This window comes from Amphibalanus amphitrite, unplaced genomic scaffold (assembly GCF_019059575.1).
Source record: "Amphibalanus amphitrite isolate SeventyFive unplaced genomic scaffold, NRLGWU_Aamphi_draft 001109F_arrow, whole genome shotgun sequence".
In the NCBI taxonomy this organism is placed as follows: domain Eukaryota; kingdom Metazoa; phylum Arthropoda; class Thecostraca; order Balanomorpha; family Balanidae; genus Amphibalanus; species Amphibalanus amphitrite.
Window position 1 is genome coordinate 200,001 of NW_024882603.1, and position 19,099 is coordinate 219,099.

At 51.3% G+C, this 19,099-nt stretch overlaps 2 protein-coding genes across 2 annotated transcripts in view; one reads left to right on the forward strand and one right to left on the reverse strand.

The window, feature by feature from the left end:
• LOC122370207 (nascent polypeptide-associated complex subunit alpha, muscle-specific form-like) overlaps window positions 1-2,911 on the forward strand; it is a 40,367-nt gene extending 37,456 nt beyond the window's left edge. The window contains exons 4-5 of the mRNA XM_043345607.1: window positions 1-111; window positions 2,017-2,911. The exon at window positions 1-111 is cut by the window's left edge and continues 1,167 nt beyond it. Of these exons, the coding sequence (XP_043201542.1) occupies window positions 1-111; window positions 2,017-2,365 (460 nt within the window). The 3' untranslated portion in view covers window positions 2,366-2,911. The remainder of the gene's footprint in view (window positions 112-2,016) is intronic.
• A 6,868-nt stretch (window positions 2,912-9,779) lies between these two features.
• LOC122370216 (solute carrier family 22 member 3-like) lies at window positions 9,780-11,759 on the reverse strand. Its single transcript, XM_043345630.1, has one exon. The coding sequence runs from the start codon at window positions 11,757-11,759 to the stop codon at window positions 9,780-9,782; it is 1,980 nt and encodes a 659-aa protein (XP_043201565.1).
• Between the last annotated feature and the right edge of the window lie 7,340 nt (window positions 11,760-19,099).

Here is a 19,099-nt window from a genome sequence, read left to right on the forward strand (position 1 = left end):
CGGCCGGCGCACGCTGCGCCAGGCGACCCGACCGCCCTCTACCGGGCGGATACGGTTTCCCGAGAGGAGGCGGAAGAAGAGGACCGTGCCGATCATCAGCGGCTTCCTAAGGTAGGGATGAAAAGCTCAACATCCTAAACGCACTTGTTAGATAACTAGCTGCCAGAAGTGTCTACTGAACTTTTACAAGGGTTTACCTAAGCCTTATTTAGCCTTACACTTGTTTGCGTCCTGAAACAGCAAATCTGAACGAATAGGTAGGTACCTACTGATGTCGAAAAGGAAAATATATGGTAATTTGTAGGGAAGGCTGATTCCCACGATTATCGAGAACTTGCCTGGCCTTGTGGTGTTCTTTCTTGACCATGATCTTTATACCAGGTGACTGACGAGGGACGACACGTGGCAGAGCTGGACCTGTTCTGTGACGACAGTGACCGTCGGCTGCCGGCTACAGACAGTCGGACCATTTATCGACAGTGACGGACATTCGGACCGGGTACCGACAGTCACCGACAGTGACGGACAGACCAGCTGCCGATAGTGACGGACAGTCGCACCGGGTACCGACCGTTGGACGGCTACCGACCGTCAGACGGCTACCGACCGTCGGCACTGACACACGCGGATAATCCAACCGGCTACTGACTCTGACAGACAGTCACGGACAAACTTCTACAGCCACGGACCGTCTATCAGTATCGACATTCGACACTCGACAGTGACGGACAGTCACGGACAAACTTCTACAGCCAGTAGCCACGGACCGTCTATCAGTATCGACATTCGACAGTGACGGACGGTCGCGGATAAACCGTCTACTACAGCCACGGACCGGCTGCCGACATTCACGGATATTTGAACCAGCTATCTACAAACCCACAAACCGAACAACTGTCAAGGGCGTGTGCCGTATAGAACACTTGCATGCTTTGTTTAAACGTTGTTTTTATGCATACCTACCTAATGGATTTTTATATAAGCAGGAACATATCGACAATTAGACATATCCAAGAGGGTGGACATTAGCAAGAGTATAAAAAATTATAGTATAATTTTTTATAAGCTTTTCTTAATAACCTTTTCTTATTCGGAAAGTTTTGCGACTGTCCTTATATTGGTTAGAGGCATTAGTCGTTATTTAAAGGGACCCTCCCACCTTCAAAAAAGTTAATGAATTGGCATGAAAGTGATGTCGCTCGGTTCAGAAAGAGCAAAAACGAATATCTACCAAATTTCATCGAAAAATATTCACCGGTTTTCAAGATATTAGACTTTTACTTTTGTTTACTTTTTCGGATCTCCGCTGTTCCTAGCGACTTTATTTGAAAGTGCGGCATTTGTTGCGCGCAAAGCAGCATATACCACCGCGTGCTACAAAACGTTTTAGTCAAACATTTAAAAATCGTTAGATATCTGCGCTGACGTCACACATTCAGAGGGGTATTCCTATGCATTAGCCCCTCTGAATCAAAATGCTGCAATTTTGAAATTCAATATTTCCGATTTAAGGCATTTCTCGATGTTGTGAGTGCCGAAACCGGTAATTGTGAGCCAGGGACCCCATTTTGGCTATCTGAACTCAAATCTAATGTTAAGGTGGGAGGGTCCCTTTAACTGTGCAACGTGCTGTCAGAACTTCATCATACTACAGCTACAATTACATAGTATTTATATGTATTTGTTACGCTGATTTGTCCAGTCCATCTCTTACACTGTTGAGACATTATGAGCTGCTACTAACTAATACTAACCCCTAGTTGCCGTTCCTTTCACTCACTCCGCGCTCCGGTTCCCGGCAGCCTCCCTGCCAAGGTCCCACCTGGCCCTTCTGCGACCCCCAGAATGCTGATCCACCCCTCTGACCTCTGCTCTGCCATTCTGAACCTCCAGGAAACTGACCACCCCGCCCCTGATTCCCCCAGGATGCTGACCCCCGCCCCTGATTCCCTCAGGATGCTGACCGCCTCCCTGACTCCCCCAGGATGCTGACCACGCCGCCCCTGACTTCCCCAGGATGCTGACCACGCTGGCCCAGCCGAGCGCGTTCTCGCCGTTCACCACGGCGGCTCTGGACGGCAGCACTGCCGGCTCTCGGCAGGACTGCGCCCGGCTCTACCCGCAGTGTCCCGTCAACACCCGGCCCGGCGACAGCGAGTTCCTGCACATCTTCAACAACCTGAACCAGTACGCGCCCGGGCTGCAGGACGCGCTGGGCTCGCAGCTGCTGAACAGCGTGCCGGCGCTGGACGCGTTCCGTGTGAGGCAGCGGCGGGAGGCCAGCGGCCGGCGCAGACAGAGGGGGGAGGCCAGCGGCCGGCGCAGACGGCGGCTGAGCGGGCGCCTCAGGCGGCGGCGGAGATAGACCTCAGATAGACAGAGACCGGCGCAGAGACCGGCACAGACCGAGAGACTGAACTGGCCGGCAGTCTGAGGCGGAGACGAGAGCCGGGTGCACTCGAGGAAAGCGGAGTGTAGACTTCAGCCGGGTGCACTCGAGAGGAGCGGAGTGTAGACTTCAGCCCGGTGCACTCGAGGAAAGCGGAGTGTAGACTTCAGCCCGGTGCACTCGAGGAAAGCGGAGTGTAGACTTCAGCCCGGTGCACTCGAGGAAAGCGGAGTGTAGACTTCAGCCGGGTGCACTCGAGAGGAGCGGAGTGTAGACTTCATGAGGAGCTTCAATGAAGGACGAGTGCCTTTCATTTACAGGTTTGAAACAGAAAACATCCTATTGTGCCCGAAAGTGCTGAATTTGCCGGACGAAAGACAGCTTCGAGGGTGCCATAACCTGTTAGGTGATGTTAACGATGCTGCCATCCAATTTGTTGTCTCTGGTTTGCAGTTGCTTTGGCTTATTGCCATCGCACACTTTTACATTTGATTTACAAAGCGAATGTACCCGTTTTAGTTATTAACCCTCGCCCATGTAGGGGGGGGGGGTTGGTGCAACCCCCCCCCCCTGAGGTTTTTCGGAAATAGTGCAAAAAACGGCGGCGCGCAGCGCCGCCAAATTTTGGGTACCTTATGGGGCAAACCTTGCGCATCTTTTGATAAAAAAAAATTTGACCGGGTCATGTCAGGTCACGGAGTTATGACGTCACAAAGGGAACAACCTCCGGCCGGATTTTCACAAACTGAGTGCCAACGCCCGAGGTTTCCTGCCGGTGGTACGGACATCGGTTGATGGATCGTGATGAAACTTCCCATGCATGTTGGGGCAAGTATTGGCTATCATATGGTATAAGAAACTTGACCGGGTCAGGTCAGGTCACGGAGCTATGACGTCACAAGAGGAACAGCGTCCGGTACTATTTTTGAAAAGCGCCCGAACCACTATTTTGCTAATTCTTGTCACCTCAATGGGAATATGCAGCAATATTAGCTTCTATAGGGAGCAAATGCACCTTCCAAATCCAAAAATACAATCAGATTTCAAAAATTTAAATTTTGATTTTTCGAATTTCTGCCGCCGACTGTGACCTTGCCGACTTCCGGCGCTCCCAACGCGCCATTTTTAGAGCTAGGGAAACGAAATACATACCAAACGATAGAGAATTGATCAAGGAACACGATAGTGAAGGTTTCAAGTCGATATCTCCCACCGTTTTGCCGCAATCGCCGCAGAAAGTTGAAAAAAAGTCTATTTTTTCCGAAAATTTGACCTTTGACCGGTCAAAAGTAGGTCAAATGTTGACCTAGGACCAAAAAATATACCACCAATCGCGAGATCTCGGCGAGAGCAATCCGTTGGTCTTTTCCGCTAAGCTCTACGACGCTCCGTTTTCAAACGCCAAGGGGGGGGGGGTCGCACCAACCCCCCCCCCCTGCATGGGCGAAGGTGGCAGATCGCCGTTTACGGGCGAGGGTTAACTGATAGGCACGTTTCAACGGCGAAGGGACTGTTTTTATATATGTTTTTTTAGTTTTATGTTATCGTTGTGGCAACTGAATGCATGAAAGCTGCTAACCTATAAGGAACGTATGGTCTTTTTTTATTGGTGTAACCAAATAACGTTATAATTGGCCATAGTGAATCATATCCAAATGCTATACATATTTTATAACTGGACCTAACAGACCCTGATCGGGTCTCGTTAAACTCTAAGGGGTTACTCGGAAATCGTAAAAGAGATGTTTTCCCTAAAATATATTTGGGGTGTTGGGTGTTCCTCCATTCCAACTATAACCTGAGGCCAAATCAAAGATCCTAAAAACAAAACAGCTTTCAAAAGCAACAGGGCCTTATGTGCTAAACCTTGTAAAGATAATATAAATTGCTCTCGCGTTGTTGACGAGCTATGAACCAGCTCGTCCGGAATCACCAAAACCGGGAACATCTGACCTATGCTGACTTTTGCTAGCGTGTCCAGAAAATACTTGAAAATTGCTGGTCATTTCACGATTTCTGACGACCTTTTTCTGTTACCATCGGGACACGCAGCGCCGATACACATCGTTACAGCGCGGGCTAATGACTCGACAAAACAAACACGCTACGCTCACGGGCTTCAGGCATGGCACTTGAGCTGACATCAGCATACCTACATAAACGTAAAGGCGAGGAATTCACTCCCCATTTACCACCAGTCAATAATGGCCATCCTCTATTGCAGGTGCAGCAAATCTTATTGACAGGGGCCTATTCAGCAGATTATACCTATACGGGGCCATTGGAAATGGGATGGGGGAAGGGGAGGAGAAGGGTCAGAGGCGAGATAATCGCGGCACACTTCACTAGTTCGAGGGGCTGTTTGGTAAATGGGGCAAGGTTCTTACGCATTCTTCCTTATTTAACAGGCGCGTTAATAGAGAGAAGGTTAGGGGAAGTTGGGGCAATGCCGGAGTTGGGGCAAAGCCGAAATTCGAGATATTTCTAAAACCGTACGACATGGATGCCACGTCTCAGTGATGCTCTGAAGTTTAAGTGACTACAGTTATCGCATGTTTGTTACGAGTCGTCATTTGGAATACTTCGGCTGTGAGGGCGCCAAAAGCGTTTTCAAGGAACGTTTCCCTTGTACTACATGCGCCTTTGAAGCTGCATTTCTTACTCATTATGCTACCGTTTGTCTGGCCAATTCGGTCAAGTAATCTTCAGCATGTCTTTGCATAAGTGTGCTGCCTATTTGAAATTTATACAGCACGTTTAAAAGTTATGGGCCTTCAAATGAAAGTATGGCTGGCTGGGGTAATGCCGAAAACGTGCAATTACGCACGTTAAAGCACGCTACGTGGACTTTACTGCTGTAGAATAGCAACGCGTATTTTAAGTCAAACAAATTACACTTTCAGCCGGCACAACGGCCTGTTACCTATAAGGAATGATTTACCTGGCATTTTCTTATTATATCACACAATTATAACTTCCAGTGTGCACCAAGCGTCCTCAAGCTCTTAACCCTCGCCCGTATTGGTGTTTTTCCAGCCGCGAACGTATAAGGGGGGGGGGTCCGTTGGACCCCCCCCCTTGCCGTTTCGCCCCTGATCGAGCTAGAGCTTTGCGGAAAAAACGAGCGTATTGCCCGTGACGAGAGGAAGCCGATGATACCTAATTTTAAGGTCCTAGGTCATTGGTTGACCTTGCAGGTCAGGTCAATGACCCAAAAGTCGGGAAAATCGGGACCTGTTAGAACGTCGTAAAGTGTGGCTGCTACGGGGTTTTCGGGGTGCTGATCACGATTATCATGTTAGTTTTGATCACAGATGATGTCTTCATGCATTTAGTCCAGGTCGGGTCAGGTCAGGTTAGGTCAACCAGTAGGGGTCCTGCCGGGTATTCCTAGTAGGTGTCAACCGCCTCTGACAGCTTCGTAACATGTTACGAAGGCACCAAAACTACTTCGTAAATGTTCAAATGGTTGCTAAATTCGAATTCAGCAGGAAAAACTGGCCTAGAAACATGTAAAACTCGAAAAAGTGTACCGAGGTCAGCAAAGGTCAATGACCTGACCTGACCTTCAGGTGACCTTGACACCCACCCTAACGCATGGGGGCAACATCATATCACATGTTTGAACGCTTGAAACCACGGAAAGACTGCAAACGCGCGGCTAATGCGAGCCGACATACGCCGAATCGCGATTCCGGCCAAACATGGTCTCGAAAAGTAGGTCACAGGTCAAAGGTCATTGGGGTCAGGGTCATGAAATTTTCAGAGTAGGTGTAAAATTGATTAACGCGAGGGTACTGAAAGTTTCGTCGCGATCGGCCGCTTTTTACGCGAGTTATTTGCGAAAAACCATGGGGGGGGTCCGTTCGACCCCCCCCCCCCCCTATACGGGCGAGGGTTAAAACGCGGGTCAGCTTTGATGAATTTTGGATAAACTTTGAGATAAATTGGCAAAACATCAATGTCGGCATTCCTCGTAGATCATTTATCCCATTTTCGGCTTTCCCCGCAGTCCGGGGCAACGCCGAAAAAGTCAGTTCTTTGATATTTTTAGTTTTTGCGCTTAACGGTATGCGAATTCATCAAATGCGCCTGGTTTGTTTGAAAGACAAAAGACTGGCCTCTCGAATGACGCCAACAAGAACAGCTTATGTTGTCTACTGCTACGGGCGTCAGAAAAAAAGTATTCGGCGTTCCCCCAACTTCCCCTATGGTTTTCATGAGACAATACGCTTTAGGACTGAGTGTATAGCCGTACCCGGACATTTGATGCAGCTCCTGCTTGTGAGCAGTTCAGATGGTCGTGCCGTTGTTACTGTGCTGTTGGGCTGCAAAGAGGTAGTCGGTGTGAACGAGTGATTCGGCAATGAAGGCGGATGTTGAATGGTGGTTCGGTACTGTAGGTCGGCGTAAACTGGTGATTCGGTGCTGTCCGACGATGAGAATTGATTATACGAAACTGTAAGTTAGTATGAATTGCCATTCGACGCTTTCTGGCCGAGCGGTTGGTCTGTGTGAACGAGAAGTGATAATGCTACGCTGTCGTCGCTGTCGAGAGGTAGTCAATAGGTTGCTATGTATGCATTGTTGTAGCTGATCCGGCGCTGTCACACGGCATAGTTCGGTGCGCACCGTGATCTGCAGCGACATCTGAATGTCCCGCGGATCAGCCGTATTGCTGATACAGCGGTGGATCCGCCCGCTGCCAGGCGCCCCATGAGGGGCGGACGGTGACCAGTGACCACTGACCGTGTTATGGTGTTTGGTACGATTTTGTGGTCCACTTGCAGCACGGGATGGCTCAGAGGAGACGCCGCGCATGATTCCTTTATGTCGCGGACAGCAGCGCACTTTTGCAGCCGTGTGATCGATCAGAAAGTGCTGGTTATAATTATATAAGTCGTTACTGAACCGTTCGAGTGTATGCGGAGGGGATGTGATGTCTCCCAGTCGAGAAAAGACAGCGCTGTTCCGCAGCCTGCGTTACCAAAGTAATACCTGAATGACTGTTATATGTGTTATAATATAATTAACATGTTACTTCTGTGCCATTTGTTGTTTTATCATTGAAGACCGATCTGTCCGGGCCCCTCCGGGCATCAATTTTACACATTGTGACTAACATTTTTCCAGAGGCTAAGGTTGGCCACAAATGACGTCATGCTCTGCCATGTTCGACCCAAACAAGGTTTCGCGGAAAAAGCTGCGAGGCCTACGGCTTTGAAGATACAGAAAATATTCTGGACATAAAGGGTGTAAAATTAACAGGGCTACAAACAGCTATCTCGGATTTTTATTTTTTTTATTTTGACCCCCCAAAAGTTCTTTTTTTATACAATAGCCAAAAATCACAAGCTTTCCGAATTTCGAAAACATCGGAATATATGATAGGCTCTACCGTCTTCTCTATACATACGAAATTTGAGATCGATACTTTTTTGTCCAAGTTATGTGACGTCATCGGTTGGGCTGAGGTCAATGAAATGGGGTCACAAAGTGGGGCTATCGAGTGCTGTTTGAATTTTGAAAATTAGCCGGTAACTTTCCGAGATCTTAGGGGGGACGGCGGGGCGAAACGCCCCCCCCCCCCCCCCTACGGATGGTAGGGTCCGCCGATAGCCCTACGGGGCGCGGGTTCGCATCGACTAGGAGCTAGGTGATGATGAATTATAGCGGCGAGGCCGTCCTTGCAGGCCATACATTGGTGGTCGGGCGTGTCAATGGGCGCCGGGTGGATATTGACCGCGGCCGTGCAGCACGCGGTCCCGGTACCCCTCGGTCCAGGCTGCCGAGCGCTGGCCCCTGGGAGTGGCCGTGTACAGAGATAGCGGGGCTCATGGGCGGAGATGGCGCAATGCTGTCGCCGCCACGGGGACCGTGTTCGCCCCCCTCCCCCCCCCCTCCTGACTAGTCGGAGGGCTGGGGGGCAACTGGCCGCTGCAGGCGCCGTCTCCGAGTGGTCGGACGGCGCGGGACATTCATCCTCGCCGGGCGGCGGGCCAGGGATCACGCGATGGTAAGTTCCTACCTAATATAATAATATTACCTACAGGTAATATTGTAGGCTGAAAATTAAGGCTATCCATCTTTTTAAGGCTATCTTTAGGTACTCAAATTAGTGAACTCTACTTTCGTCTAACAAGAGCCACGCCACGTGTAAAGTAGACCCAGTAGTTTTTGTTTTATTCGCCTGAAACTGAAGCTGCGTGAAACATTCGAAACTTGAAGTTATTAGCAGCGAGGGTCCTTTAGGGTTTTTTGTGATTAGGATGATCAAATACAAATCCCTCGTTTATCGCCCCAGTGACTAGTGAGCAATGAGTAGCCGCGTCCTCCGTTACCTGTGAAACTGCGACCCTTGCTGACCTTTGCTGCAGTCGTCAAGTCACGCAGTTGGGCCGGCCGGCAGTCTACTATTGACTGTCACCGGTCGATATGGAAGTCTGCAGGTTAGTTGGGCCGGCACAGCACATCTAGGCATCTGTCGCTGGTTCCACTGTGATGTCATTACAGCAGCTGAACGACCCAAGCCGGTGTAGGTATATCCGGGCTGGAATGTAACCCTTTTCATCCTTTCCTTTTATTGCCAGATGCGAAAACTTTATTTCGAACAAGTATCAAATGTTTTACAGCCATACCGTAGCATTAAACACTGAACGATGGGAGAACATGATTCATAGGTGATACGAGTGTGAATTGAAAAGGACCCAGCGTATCCTATGTACGTAACTTTATGCATGATATGCATGTGGATAAGGGTGCAATGATCGTGACATTAATGGTCACCTTCCTGACAGATGTTAGCGGGACATAACTGATCACGAACTTTTAAATGTAGTAAACGTACATGTAACCGATGGGAACACCATTCCATGCTAGCAGCAGGACATGTCAATGGATCGGACCGATAGATGACGAGATATTCAAACATATGAAGACATATAAATGCTAAGCAAACAATTTTCATTTCTACTATTTGGAATGGAACACCTGATCTTGACCCAGCCGCCGTCTTACACAAAATCTGTTAAATGCTTACCTATAAGCAAAATGAAAACCGATCTAAAAATCGTAGGAAGAACTTTATGATTATCAACAAACTTTGTTCGAGGCTCGCACGGCAATGACACAAAACATTCACTCATGATAAACATTCCTGTCAAAACCCCTGGTCGAGTACAGTCCAAGCTCTCACGGATGTCACAACCACCTGGCTGCGCCGGTGCCGCGGCGCGCCGGCGACCAATTCCTCCAGGCACGACGGTCCCGGTCACCGTTCCTCCAGATCGCCGCAGCGTCAGTCGGTCCCTGCCTGGAGGGTCCCAGGAGGGTCCCTGTAGGGTCCCAGGAGGGTCCCTGTAGGGTCCCAGGAGGGTCCCAGGAGGGTCCCTCACTCCTCCACAGCCGCCGCCGCGTTGTCACAGCCGTACATCTCCCGATCGGCGGCCTTCCCCTCAGCACCGCCGTCGCACGGGTTGTACCAGAAGCACTGGAAGAAGCGCTGATCGTGGCCGAACGCGTCGCCCTGCTCCAGCGTGTCGGGCAGCGGCCGGTGCGACGTCTCGGGCAGCGTGCTGGTCACCAGGCCGCCCAGCAGCGCCACGGCGGCCAGCACGAGCGCCGGCAGGCCGCGATCGACGCGCGCCAGCGACAGCACCACCGGACTGAGCATCACGCACGCGTGGCCGGCCACGTTGGCGACGCCGCAGGCGCGGCCGCGGATCACGGTCGGCACCAGCTCCATGTGCTGCGACCAGAGCACGTTGAAGCCGACGGTGACGCTGCAGCGGCACAAGAACGCCACCGTGGTGGAGGCGATCGGCCGGCCGCCCTCGCGCAGCAGCGACGACAAGCCCAGCGCCAGGCCGGAGGCGGTCACCATGGAGCCGCACATGCTCCAGCGGCGGCCGAGCGTCTCCAGCAGCAGCCAGGTGAAGAGGTCGGCCGGCGCCTCGGTCAGCCCCAGCAGCGACTGCGACGTGTAGACGTCCAGGTCGAGCTCGGTGCTGCGCGCGATCAGGTCGAACGCCAGCAGCGTGGCCATGGTGGCCACGGTGATGGTGAGCAGGCGCAGGCGCAGCCGCGGCAGCCGCAGCGCGTCCAGCAGCGACGGCCGCGGCTGCGACTCCTCCAGGTCGTGGTGCCGCTTGGCGGCCACCGTGAAGCTCTCGAACACCTCGTCGGGCACGTCTCGGCCGTTCTCCTTGGCGATGGCGCGCATCTCGCGCACGGCGGCGTCGACGCGTCCGACGTGCTGCAGCCAGCGGCACGACTCGGGCACGCCGAGCAGGTAGTAGAGCAGCGTCAGCAGCATCGGCGCCGAGAACGCCATCGCCACATAGGTCCAGTGGTAGAGCAGGCGCGCGATCCACGGCATGATCACCATGCCGCCGCAGAGGGAGGTGGCCAGCGGCACGTTCACCACCATGGCGCGGTGCCGCGGACCGACAAACTCCGACATCAGCACGATCGCCTGCGTCGTCATCTGGTTGTTGGCCAGGCCGGCGACGAAGCGCAGCGAGGCGAACACCGGCAGCGACGAGACGAACGCGCAGGCGAACCCGGCCACGCCGCAGACGATGTTGGAGAGCACGAGCACGGGCAGCCGGCCGACGCGGTCCGAGAGGTGGCTGAAGCCCACCGTGCCCACCATCGAGCCGGCGAAGAAGGCGCTGTAGGCCAGCGTGGGCTTCCAGGCCTGGTCGCACACCCAGTCGTTGTCGGAGACGATGGTCGGGTAGATGAGCGAGAAGTCGTAGGCCCAGCCGTGCCGACACGCCACCGTCGGCGTGTCGTTGGCCGGCGCCCACGAGTCCGGGTCGACCGTGCCGAAGTCGACGTCGTACATCCGGCACTGGGAGTGCTTGACGCCGGTGCTGCGCGTCTCCAGCGGTGAGCTGAGGTTGCGGATCTGCTGCTGCGTCCAGCCGCGCGCCTCCAGCGCCGGCACGCGGCACCAGTGGTCCGGCTCCAGGGTCAGCCAGATCTGACCGAAGTAGTTAAAGGCGAGGAAGAAGAACGGGAGCTGCAACAGCAGGAACAGTCGCCACTGAAAGCGTCCGAAGTCACCAACCAGGTTCAGCAGCTCGTCGAAGTCGCCCTCGAACTTCTTCGGCCACCGCCCGGCGGGAAGTGAGCCGGACGGGCTCTGGCCGCACTTGTCTGGCGTCTGCAGCGGCGTCATGCGCTCCTCCTGCGCCAGAGGCGCCAGCCGCTCCTGCCAGCCGGCGCGCGGTGTGGCCTGCTCGCCGCTGGGAGCGGTGCGCCGCTGTCTGGCCAGCACATCCGGGGCCGGCGGCTGGACGGGCCCCTGCTCGGCGCCCCTACCCGCCCCGTCCTGACCGGAGCCGGTACCGGCGGTGGAGCCCATCGCGGCGCGGCGCTCGGCCGGCGCAGAGGGCCTCTGCTGACCTCTGACGTCCCCGGAGCGGTGGGTGGCCGCTCCCAGCGCGGTGTCGACCGTCGGCCGCCCGCTGACGGCACTCGCTCGGGCCCGCTGCAGGCCGCCGCTGACCTCTCGGGTGGTATGGCAGGCCGCTCACAACTCGGTAGCGGCTACCCAGTGACGCCACGACCGTACCTGAGAATCAATATCGCATCGGGCCAGTGTGTCAGTGTGATAAAGAGCTCGGATACGAGGAGAAACCGTTCAACAATGTTGTTCACACACGCCACCGACAATAAGTGACTGGTCACTGGTCAGGCCGGATTCGCTCGTTGGTGATTTTAATTGAGAACACATAACGATTATTGACCCGTGCATGACTGGGGTATTTCCATAACGCGGGTGACTGGGGGAGGGGGCTCTTATCTCCAAAACGACTGGGCTGAATGTCAAAATTCAAACAGCTTCTGATATCCCTATCAGACAAATTTTCGAGGGAACCCAATTTCATTGACCTCGAAGTCACCGATGACGTCACAGGTCAGGTTAAAGTAAAAACTATCAGGATTTTGGCTTCTTCACAATCTGGGCTCTGACTGCCGGCTTGCAAGTACGATCAGGCTCATTTTTTACACTTTCGTTGATATATGCCTAAGATACCCTGAGGGTACCTAACTTTGTAGGTACTTCGAATTTGTCAGGTCAAGGTCAGGTCATCCTAGGTCACGGAATTTTATGTCATGCACTGGTCAATGTTCATGTGACACGTGTTATATGGTCCACTTCAGGTTTCGAAAACAGTGTCGTCTTTGTCATTTGAGGCCAGCTTCAGCTGAGTTCAGCTGAGGTCAGGTCACTTTCAGGTAAAAGAGGTCAAACTTTTGAAGAAATTAAAAAAATATGTGTGAGATGCAGTTTGAGCTCAGGAATAGGGGAGAGTGGGGCAATGGCGGACGGTGGGTAACAAGATACCTATAAGAAACAGGTAGATCCGATGTTTGAAAGTAAAGCCCCAGTCACAAATTTGACGCACCTGTGACATTTCCTGACACCCACGTGACTATTGTATTAACTTTTGTGTTTTGCGATGTTTTGACCTTATTTAAAGTACTGAAAGCTCAAAATGTATGATTAATGTTGTTTAAAGCAGCATATTAATAATTATGTTTGTAAATTATCGATAAGCTGCTTATAGCAGGTCACGTGATTGCTACCAGCTTATGTGCTCAGAAAGCATCTTTTCAACTTCGATTTTGAACAATTTTTACCTCCTTTGAGGCCAAATGATGGACGGTTTGAGGCTCACGATGAAATACTGAATCTATTGATGCCAAAATTTGTTCGTTTTTTGCATTTTTAGACTAGTATATCCTGGCTCAAACTTTAACCAGTTTGTGTGTAAACCCTATGGTGAAGGGAAAACTTCACGCCCAGCAGACGTCATTACAGTGCTGCCAAATCGTGTTTGGTGGGGGTCGGTGGGTAATGCCGGCCACCCATCTCTAGTGAGTACTTTGTCCATCACTAATCAGCTGATGTTGTTTACATTTCAGTTGAGCGCCATTCTAGCACGTGGTGCAAGTTTGTCACGGTAGCTCCATTATTTTCATTTTTATAGCGTTAAATGTGTTTTTCGTATCTGATTTTTGATTTTTGTTGCATCTATTTGCTGACTGTGAAATGTGTTAACGCATTTTCAGAAGTGCTGCTTTGCAATGACCTTCAATTAAGCCTTTTTTAGGCGACTGCTGGATGTGAGGCGTTTGCGGCGCAATGCCTTTGACTGCTGCCTGCTTTCTTAAAATAAAGCTGACCTCGGGGTAATACCGGACACGTGTCCGGAATGACTCCACGCGGTTTTGTTTGTGACTTCTGTCGTTAAAGCTCAACGTTGCGGGTTGCTGTGTTTGACAGTTTACAGCTGTGTTAGTTTGCTTGCTGTGTTTACGGTTGTGTTAGTTTGCTGCTCTGTTGGCGCCGCGCTGTTGTGTTGCAGCGAGTGCAGTGTTGTGTTGCAGTGCAGTGTACTGTTAACTGCTGAATACAGTTGTCGTTCCTTAATTCTCACTTAAATTTCCATCGAAAGAACGGTGTAAGGATGAATACCAGTGACGATATTTCGACTTTTTGTGCTATAAGCTATTGCACTTAGTGGCCGGCATTACCCCTCGCTTTTTTGCACCTCCATTTTACACCACATTTTCGCGTAGGCTCTGAATCTGTCATAAGTGATCTGAGATACTAAAACTGGGTGCTATCTGAAAGCCTATTCCTTTGGCTATAACCACAGTCAAAATCACCATAAAATAGCTTCAAATAGCTAAGCTATTGAGCAAAATGCTTATGGTGTCGCCATTGCCCCACTCTCCCCTACGATGGTGCTATTTATTTTGGTGTACGGTGTCGAAAACGCGGTACTAACTAAAAAATTGATCTGATAATACACCAGAGGTAATCGCATCTTTCTCCAGTCTAGTCAAAGTCATTCTCAGTCTCAGAGCCTTTCCAGGAACAGCTGACCTTGGTCTGACCCAGATGTCTGGAGTCTCCCCGACGGCAGCTCTCCGACTATTATGGAGCCTCGCCGACTGCAACTCTCCGACTATTATGGAGCCTCTCCGACTGCAGCCTATTCCCGGGACGCTCTACCAGCCATGAGCCAGCTCTTGTTTACCCTTCACTGGCCACACTGCTCTAACATGAGGCTGGTCCGCCCAGGATGGGCCGCCGTTGCTCCCATGCAGTAACTTTATAAGACCATCTCGCGGGGTCGGCCGAGTCTGTGCGCCGCCGCGCCCGTCCAATTCCCTCCACTGTCACTATGTGTGTGTGTGTTCTGTGAATCCGATATGATGTGCCGTGATAGGTCGGCAGCTTCAGGGCTTCCGATCAGCGTCAGTTTGCGCTGACGGCGAGTGACGCGCCGCGCCTCCATCGGACACGTACGGGCGCGACATTAAACTGATTAGTGCGCCGCAGAATCCCCCGGGAAATCAGTGTCGCCGCAGCCAGTCCATCACACACTGCTGCAGACAAACAGTCACCGCGCTGCCAGAGTCGGCCGGCGGCGCAAACAGTCACCGCGCTGACAGAGGCGGCCGGCGGCGCAAACAGTCACCGCGCTGACAGAGGCGGCCGGCGGCGCAAACAGTCACCGCGCTGACAAAGCCGGCTGACAGCGGCCACAGTCACCGCGCTGACAGAGTCGGCCGGCGGCGCAAACAGTCACCGCGCTGCCAGAGCCGGCTGACAGTGCCCACAGTCAACGCGCTGACACTCGGCTGACAGTGGTCACTGTCACCGCGCTGACACTCCGCTGACAGCAGCCACAGTCACCGCGCTGACACTCGGCTGGCAGCAGCCATGCAGTCACCGCGCTGACACTCGGCTGACAGTGGCCACAGTCAACGCGCTGACACTCGGCTGAGCTGACAGTGGCCACAGTCACCGCGCTGACACTCGGCTGACAGTGGCCGCTGTAGCAGTGTCGTTTACCCACGTCTCTTCTCATGGAGTGGGAATATACCGCGTCACCGCCTGTGGGTATTTTCACCAAACGGCTTACATCAAAGGTTCACGGCGTTCTACGTTTTCCGCTGAAAGAACTTTATTTTCACCAAATTTCAATTCATGACCCGACCTCATTTTATGTTGCAATGCTACAACCGCAATGCATTTCAAACAGCCGTGGAGTGGGGTAGTGGGGTAACCGGACAAAAAGTCAAAAGGAATAAAGTCAAAAGACAAATAGTCAAAAGACAAAAAGTCAAATGCAAAAAGTCAAACGGGTTAAAAGTCAAAAAGATAAAAGTCAAAACGGATAAAAGTCAAAAGACAAAAAGTCAAAAGCATAAAGTCAAAATGTGCCAAAGTCAAAAACGCAAAAAGTCAAATGACAAAAAGTCAAAAATGCAAAAAGTCAAAAATGAAAAAGTCAAAAGGATAAAAGTTAAAACGGAAAAAAGTCAAAAGACAAAAAGTCAAAAGCAAAAAGTCAAAACGTGTAAAAGTCAAAAGACAAAAAGTCAAAAATGCAAAAAGTCAAAAGGATAAAAGTCAAAGCGGAAAAAAGTCAAAGCGGAAAAAAGTCAAAAGACAAAAAGTCAAAACGAGCAAAAGTCAAAAGACAAAAAAGTCAAAACGGAATAAGGTCAAAAGACAAAAAGTCAAAAGCAAAAAGTCAAAACGGGTAAAAGTCAAAAGACAAAAAGTCAAAAAATGAAAAAAGTATAAAATAGAAAAGTCGAAGTCAAAGTCTGAAATAAAAAGTCAAAAGAATGAAAGTCGAAGCATCGATCTTTTCATCTTTTGAAAAATATTATACAGCGCAACGTACCCTTCCCACTAAAGTTGTAAGGAACATGTGAGTACGCGAGGGATTCTGACAGGTACCGGGGTCCGCAGCAGCGGGGCAGGGACGCTGGCTGCGGTGGTGGGGCCCACGCTCACATAATACGCGTTGAGCGCTTCCGGCGTGCACGCTGGCGCAGCAGCAGTGGCACTCTTCCCCGCCCCGATCACCGGCCGCAGCACTGTCCACATCCTCGCCGGTCCTGCCTCACGCAGCTGGTCAGCATATTATGCCGCGTGGTCACGTCTGATGGCCGCTCGACAACACCGCGGTTCACCACCGTATACTCGGCGCGCGGGCCGAGCAGTGCGTGCCGCCGCGCCAGCAGCGCTCGCGTGGCGTCCGTGGCGCGCGGAGCACCGGGCGGCGGCAGCCCCTCCCCCATGGGAGAGGGTGAAAAGCAGTGCCTCCTCTAAGCAGTTTTGACTGGGGGGCCCGATCACGGGCAATGACTAAGATAACCCCTACCAAAAACGTCTAAGACTAAAAAAATGACTAAGGTACCCCTCAGTGACCAGTTTGGAGGATGACTGCGGGGGCTGCAGCTCCCGCAGTTAACATGTTAGAGGAGGCAGTGGCGCAGCCAGGATTTCGTTTCGGGGGGGGGGGGGGGGTAATCGCCTCCAAAGCGGGCCCCCTAGTGTGCGGGCCCCCCACCCATTTTTCAGAATCTTTCCATATTTCATACGCATTCTGCTGAGCGGGCCCCCTTTACCTGCATGATAACCCTGAGCGAGTTTGAATCGGAAAATTTTGATAGAACAAAAGCTCGGTAATCACCCGGTGTTCAATTTCCACGTGAATTGACCATGACAGAAATATGTTACTATGACGTATGAATTCGTATCTTTCGAGGCCGAAATGTGTCCCTTCCGCAATATGCATAGCATATATGCAAACGGAACTGTTGTCTGCTTCTGTCGGACAAGATTTAAGCAGTCCCACGTGCCTGTCCTAACTCAGTCATCTATTGGCTGCTGTAGTAGATTGTGCTTTATTCTTCTTCATTACGTGAATTCGCTCACAAGCAGTTTTAACCCTCGCCGGCACAGGGGGGAGGGGATGATGCAACCTCCCCCCCTCCCCTAAGGTTTTTCGCGAATAACTCGGGTAAAAATAGGCCGATCGTGACCAAACTTTCAGTACCCTCGCATTGATCAGTTTTACACCTACCCTAGAAATTTCATGACCCTGACCCAAATGGCCTTTGACCTGTGACCTACTTTCCGAGACCATGTTTGGCCAGAATCGCGATTCGGCGTATGCCGGCTCGCATTAGCCGCGTGTTTGCAGTCTTTTCGTGGTTTCAAGCATTCAAACATGTGAGTTGATGCTGCTCCCATGCATTAGGGTGGATGTCAAGGTCACCTGAAGGTCAGGTCAGGTCATTGACCTATGATGATCTCGGTACTTTTTTCGAATTATGCATGTTTCCAGGCTAGTTTTGGGAGCTGAATCCGAATTTAGCAACCATTTGAACATTTACGAAGTAGTTTTGGTGCCTTCGTAACATGTTACGAAGCTTCCAGAGGCGGCTGGCACGTAGGTACTACGAATACCCGGCAGGACCCCTACTGGTTGACCTGACCTGACCTGACCCGACCTGGCTTAAATGCATAAAGACATCATCTGTGATCAAAACTAACATGATAACTATTCATGATCAGTACCCCGAAAAACCCTATAGCAGCCACAATTAACGACGTTCTAACAGGTCCCGATTTTCCCGATTTTTCGGTCATTGACCTGACCTGGAAGGTCAACCAATGACCAAGAACCTTAAAATTGGGTATCGTCGGCTTCCTCTCGTCACGGGGAACACGCTCGTATTTCCCGCGAAGCTCTAGCTCGATCATGGGCCAAACACGAAGGGGTCGTACCCCCCCCCCCCCTCTTGTGCCGTCGAAGGACGCAAAATGGCCGGAATGGCCTGCGCCGGCGAAGGTTAACGCGCTCATATGGGACATGTATTGCCATGGGCCGGGTTTGTTGTGGCGTGGTGATGTGGTGACGTAGATTCTGTCTGCTATCGAGGTCCCGGCATGGTGTTACTTAGCGCGGGGTACGGGCCCGACCGTTGCGTCAAGTGCGCTGAAATTTGCGCAACTTATAGATTAGGTAAGCCTAAGGATGGGCAACGTGCCTTTGAGGGTCTCAGCTCGATCGGATTGATAGCGAGCACATGACGCGTGCTCAAAAAGTGCAAATTCGCGTTATGGACTTTACATGTATGTATAAATCGGCTTGCAAAATCGGGCGAAAATGACTAAATTTGCCAGACACTGGTCCGGTCCCCGTGCAGTATCTCGGTAACCGTGGGCCCAATCGCCACGGGGTATCGTGTAGAGAATCGAAAGGGCTATCGAATGGTGTGCGGTGCAGGGATGGCACGCGCCACGTGCACCCGTGAGGGTACTTATGCTGGGAAATTTACGTTTCGGACAGATTTGGGACTTAATGCTATTTTCGGGTGACTGTTTGACGGAGCGGGTTCAAACAACGCCTGTTGGCAAAAGAAATGTACCGCCTCTCATGGAAAAATTGTGAAAAGCTAATTGATCAAAAACAAGGTGGAACAAATCGCTGGAGAGAATGGTATTTGTTAATGACTTACTTAATTACACTGGTTTTACTGCATAACCTGGTACGTTTGACAGTTGAAAATGGCATAGTTGGAAAGAGCATTCAATTTTGTCCAAAATCCAATAATCGCTTTTGCATGACGAGCAACAGTATTCTTAAAAATATAAATGTTGGAAACCTCTACATAGTAATTCATCGATGGCTGTTATTTTTCAATAACCTACGTCAACCGTTGTTATAAACTACACATGACATGTTCTATAGTAGAACGCATGCTTATCAGACACGAGCACCTCGATGCAATGGATATTTTTTCCCAATCCAAAATGCTTAGCAGTCAAAAAGCAATCAACCGAAATGGATACATCACCCACGGACACAAGACCAACCA

Excerpts from the sequence above, each read along its gene's own strand:
- LOC122370216 (XM_043345630.1), bottom strand. The coding sequence starts at position 11,759 with ATGGGCTCCACCGCCGGTACCGGCTCCGGTCAGGACGGGGCGGGTAGG.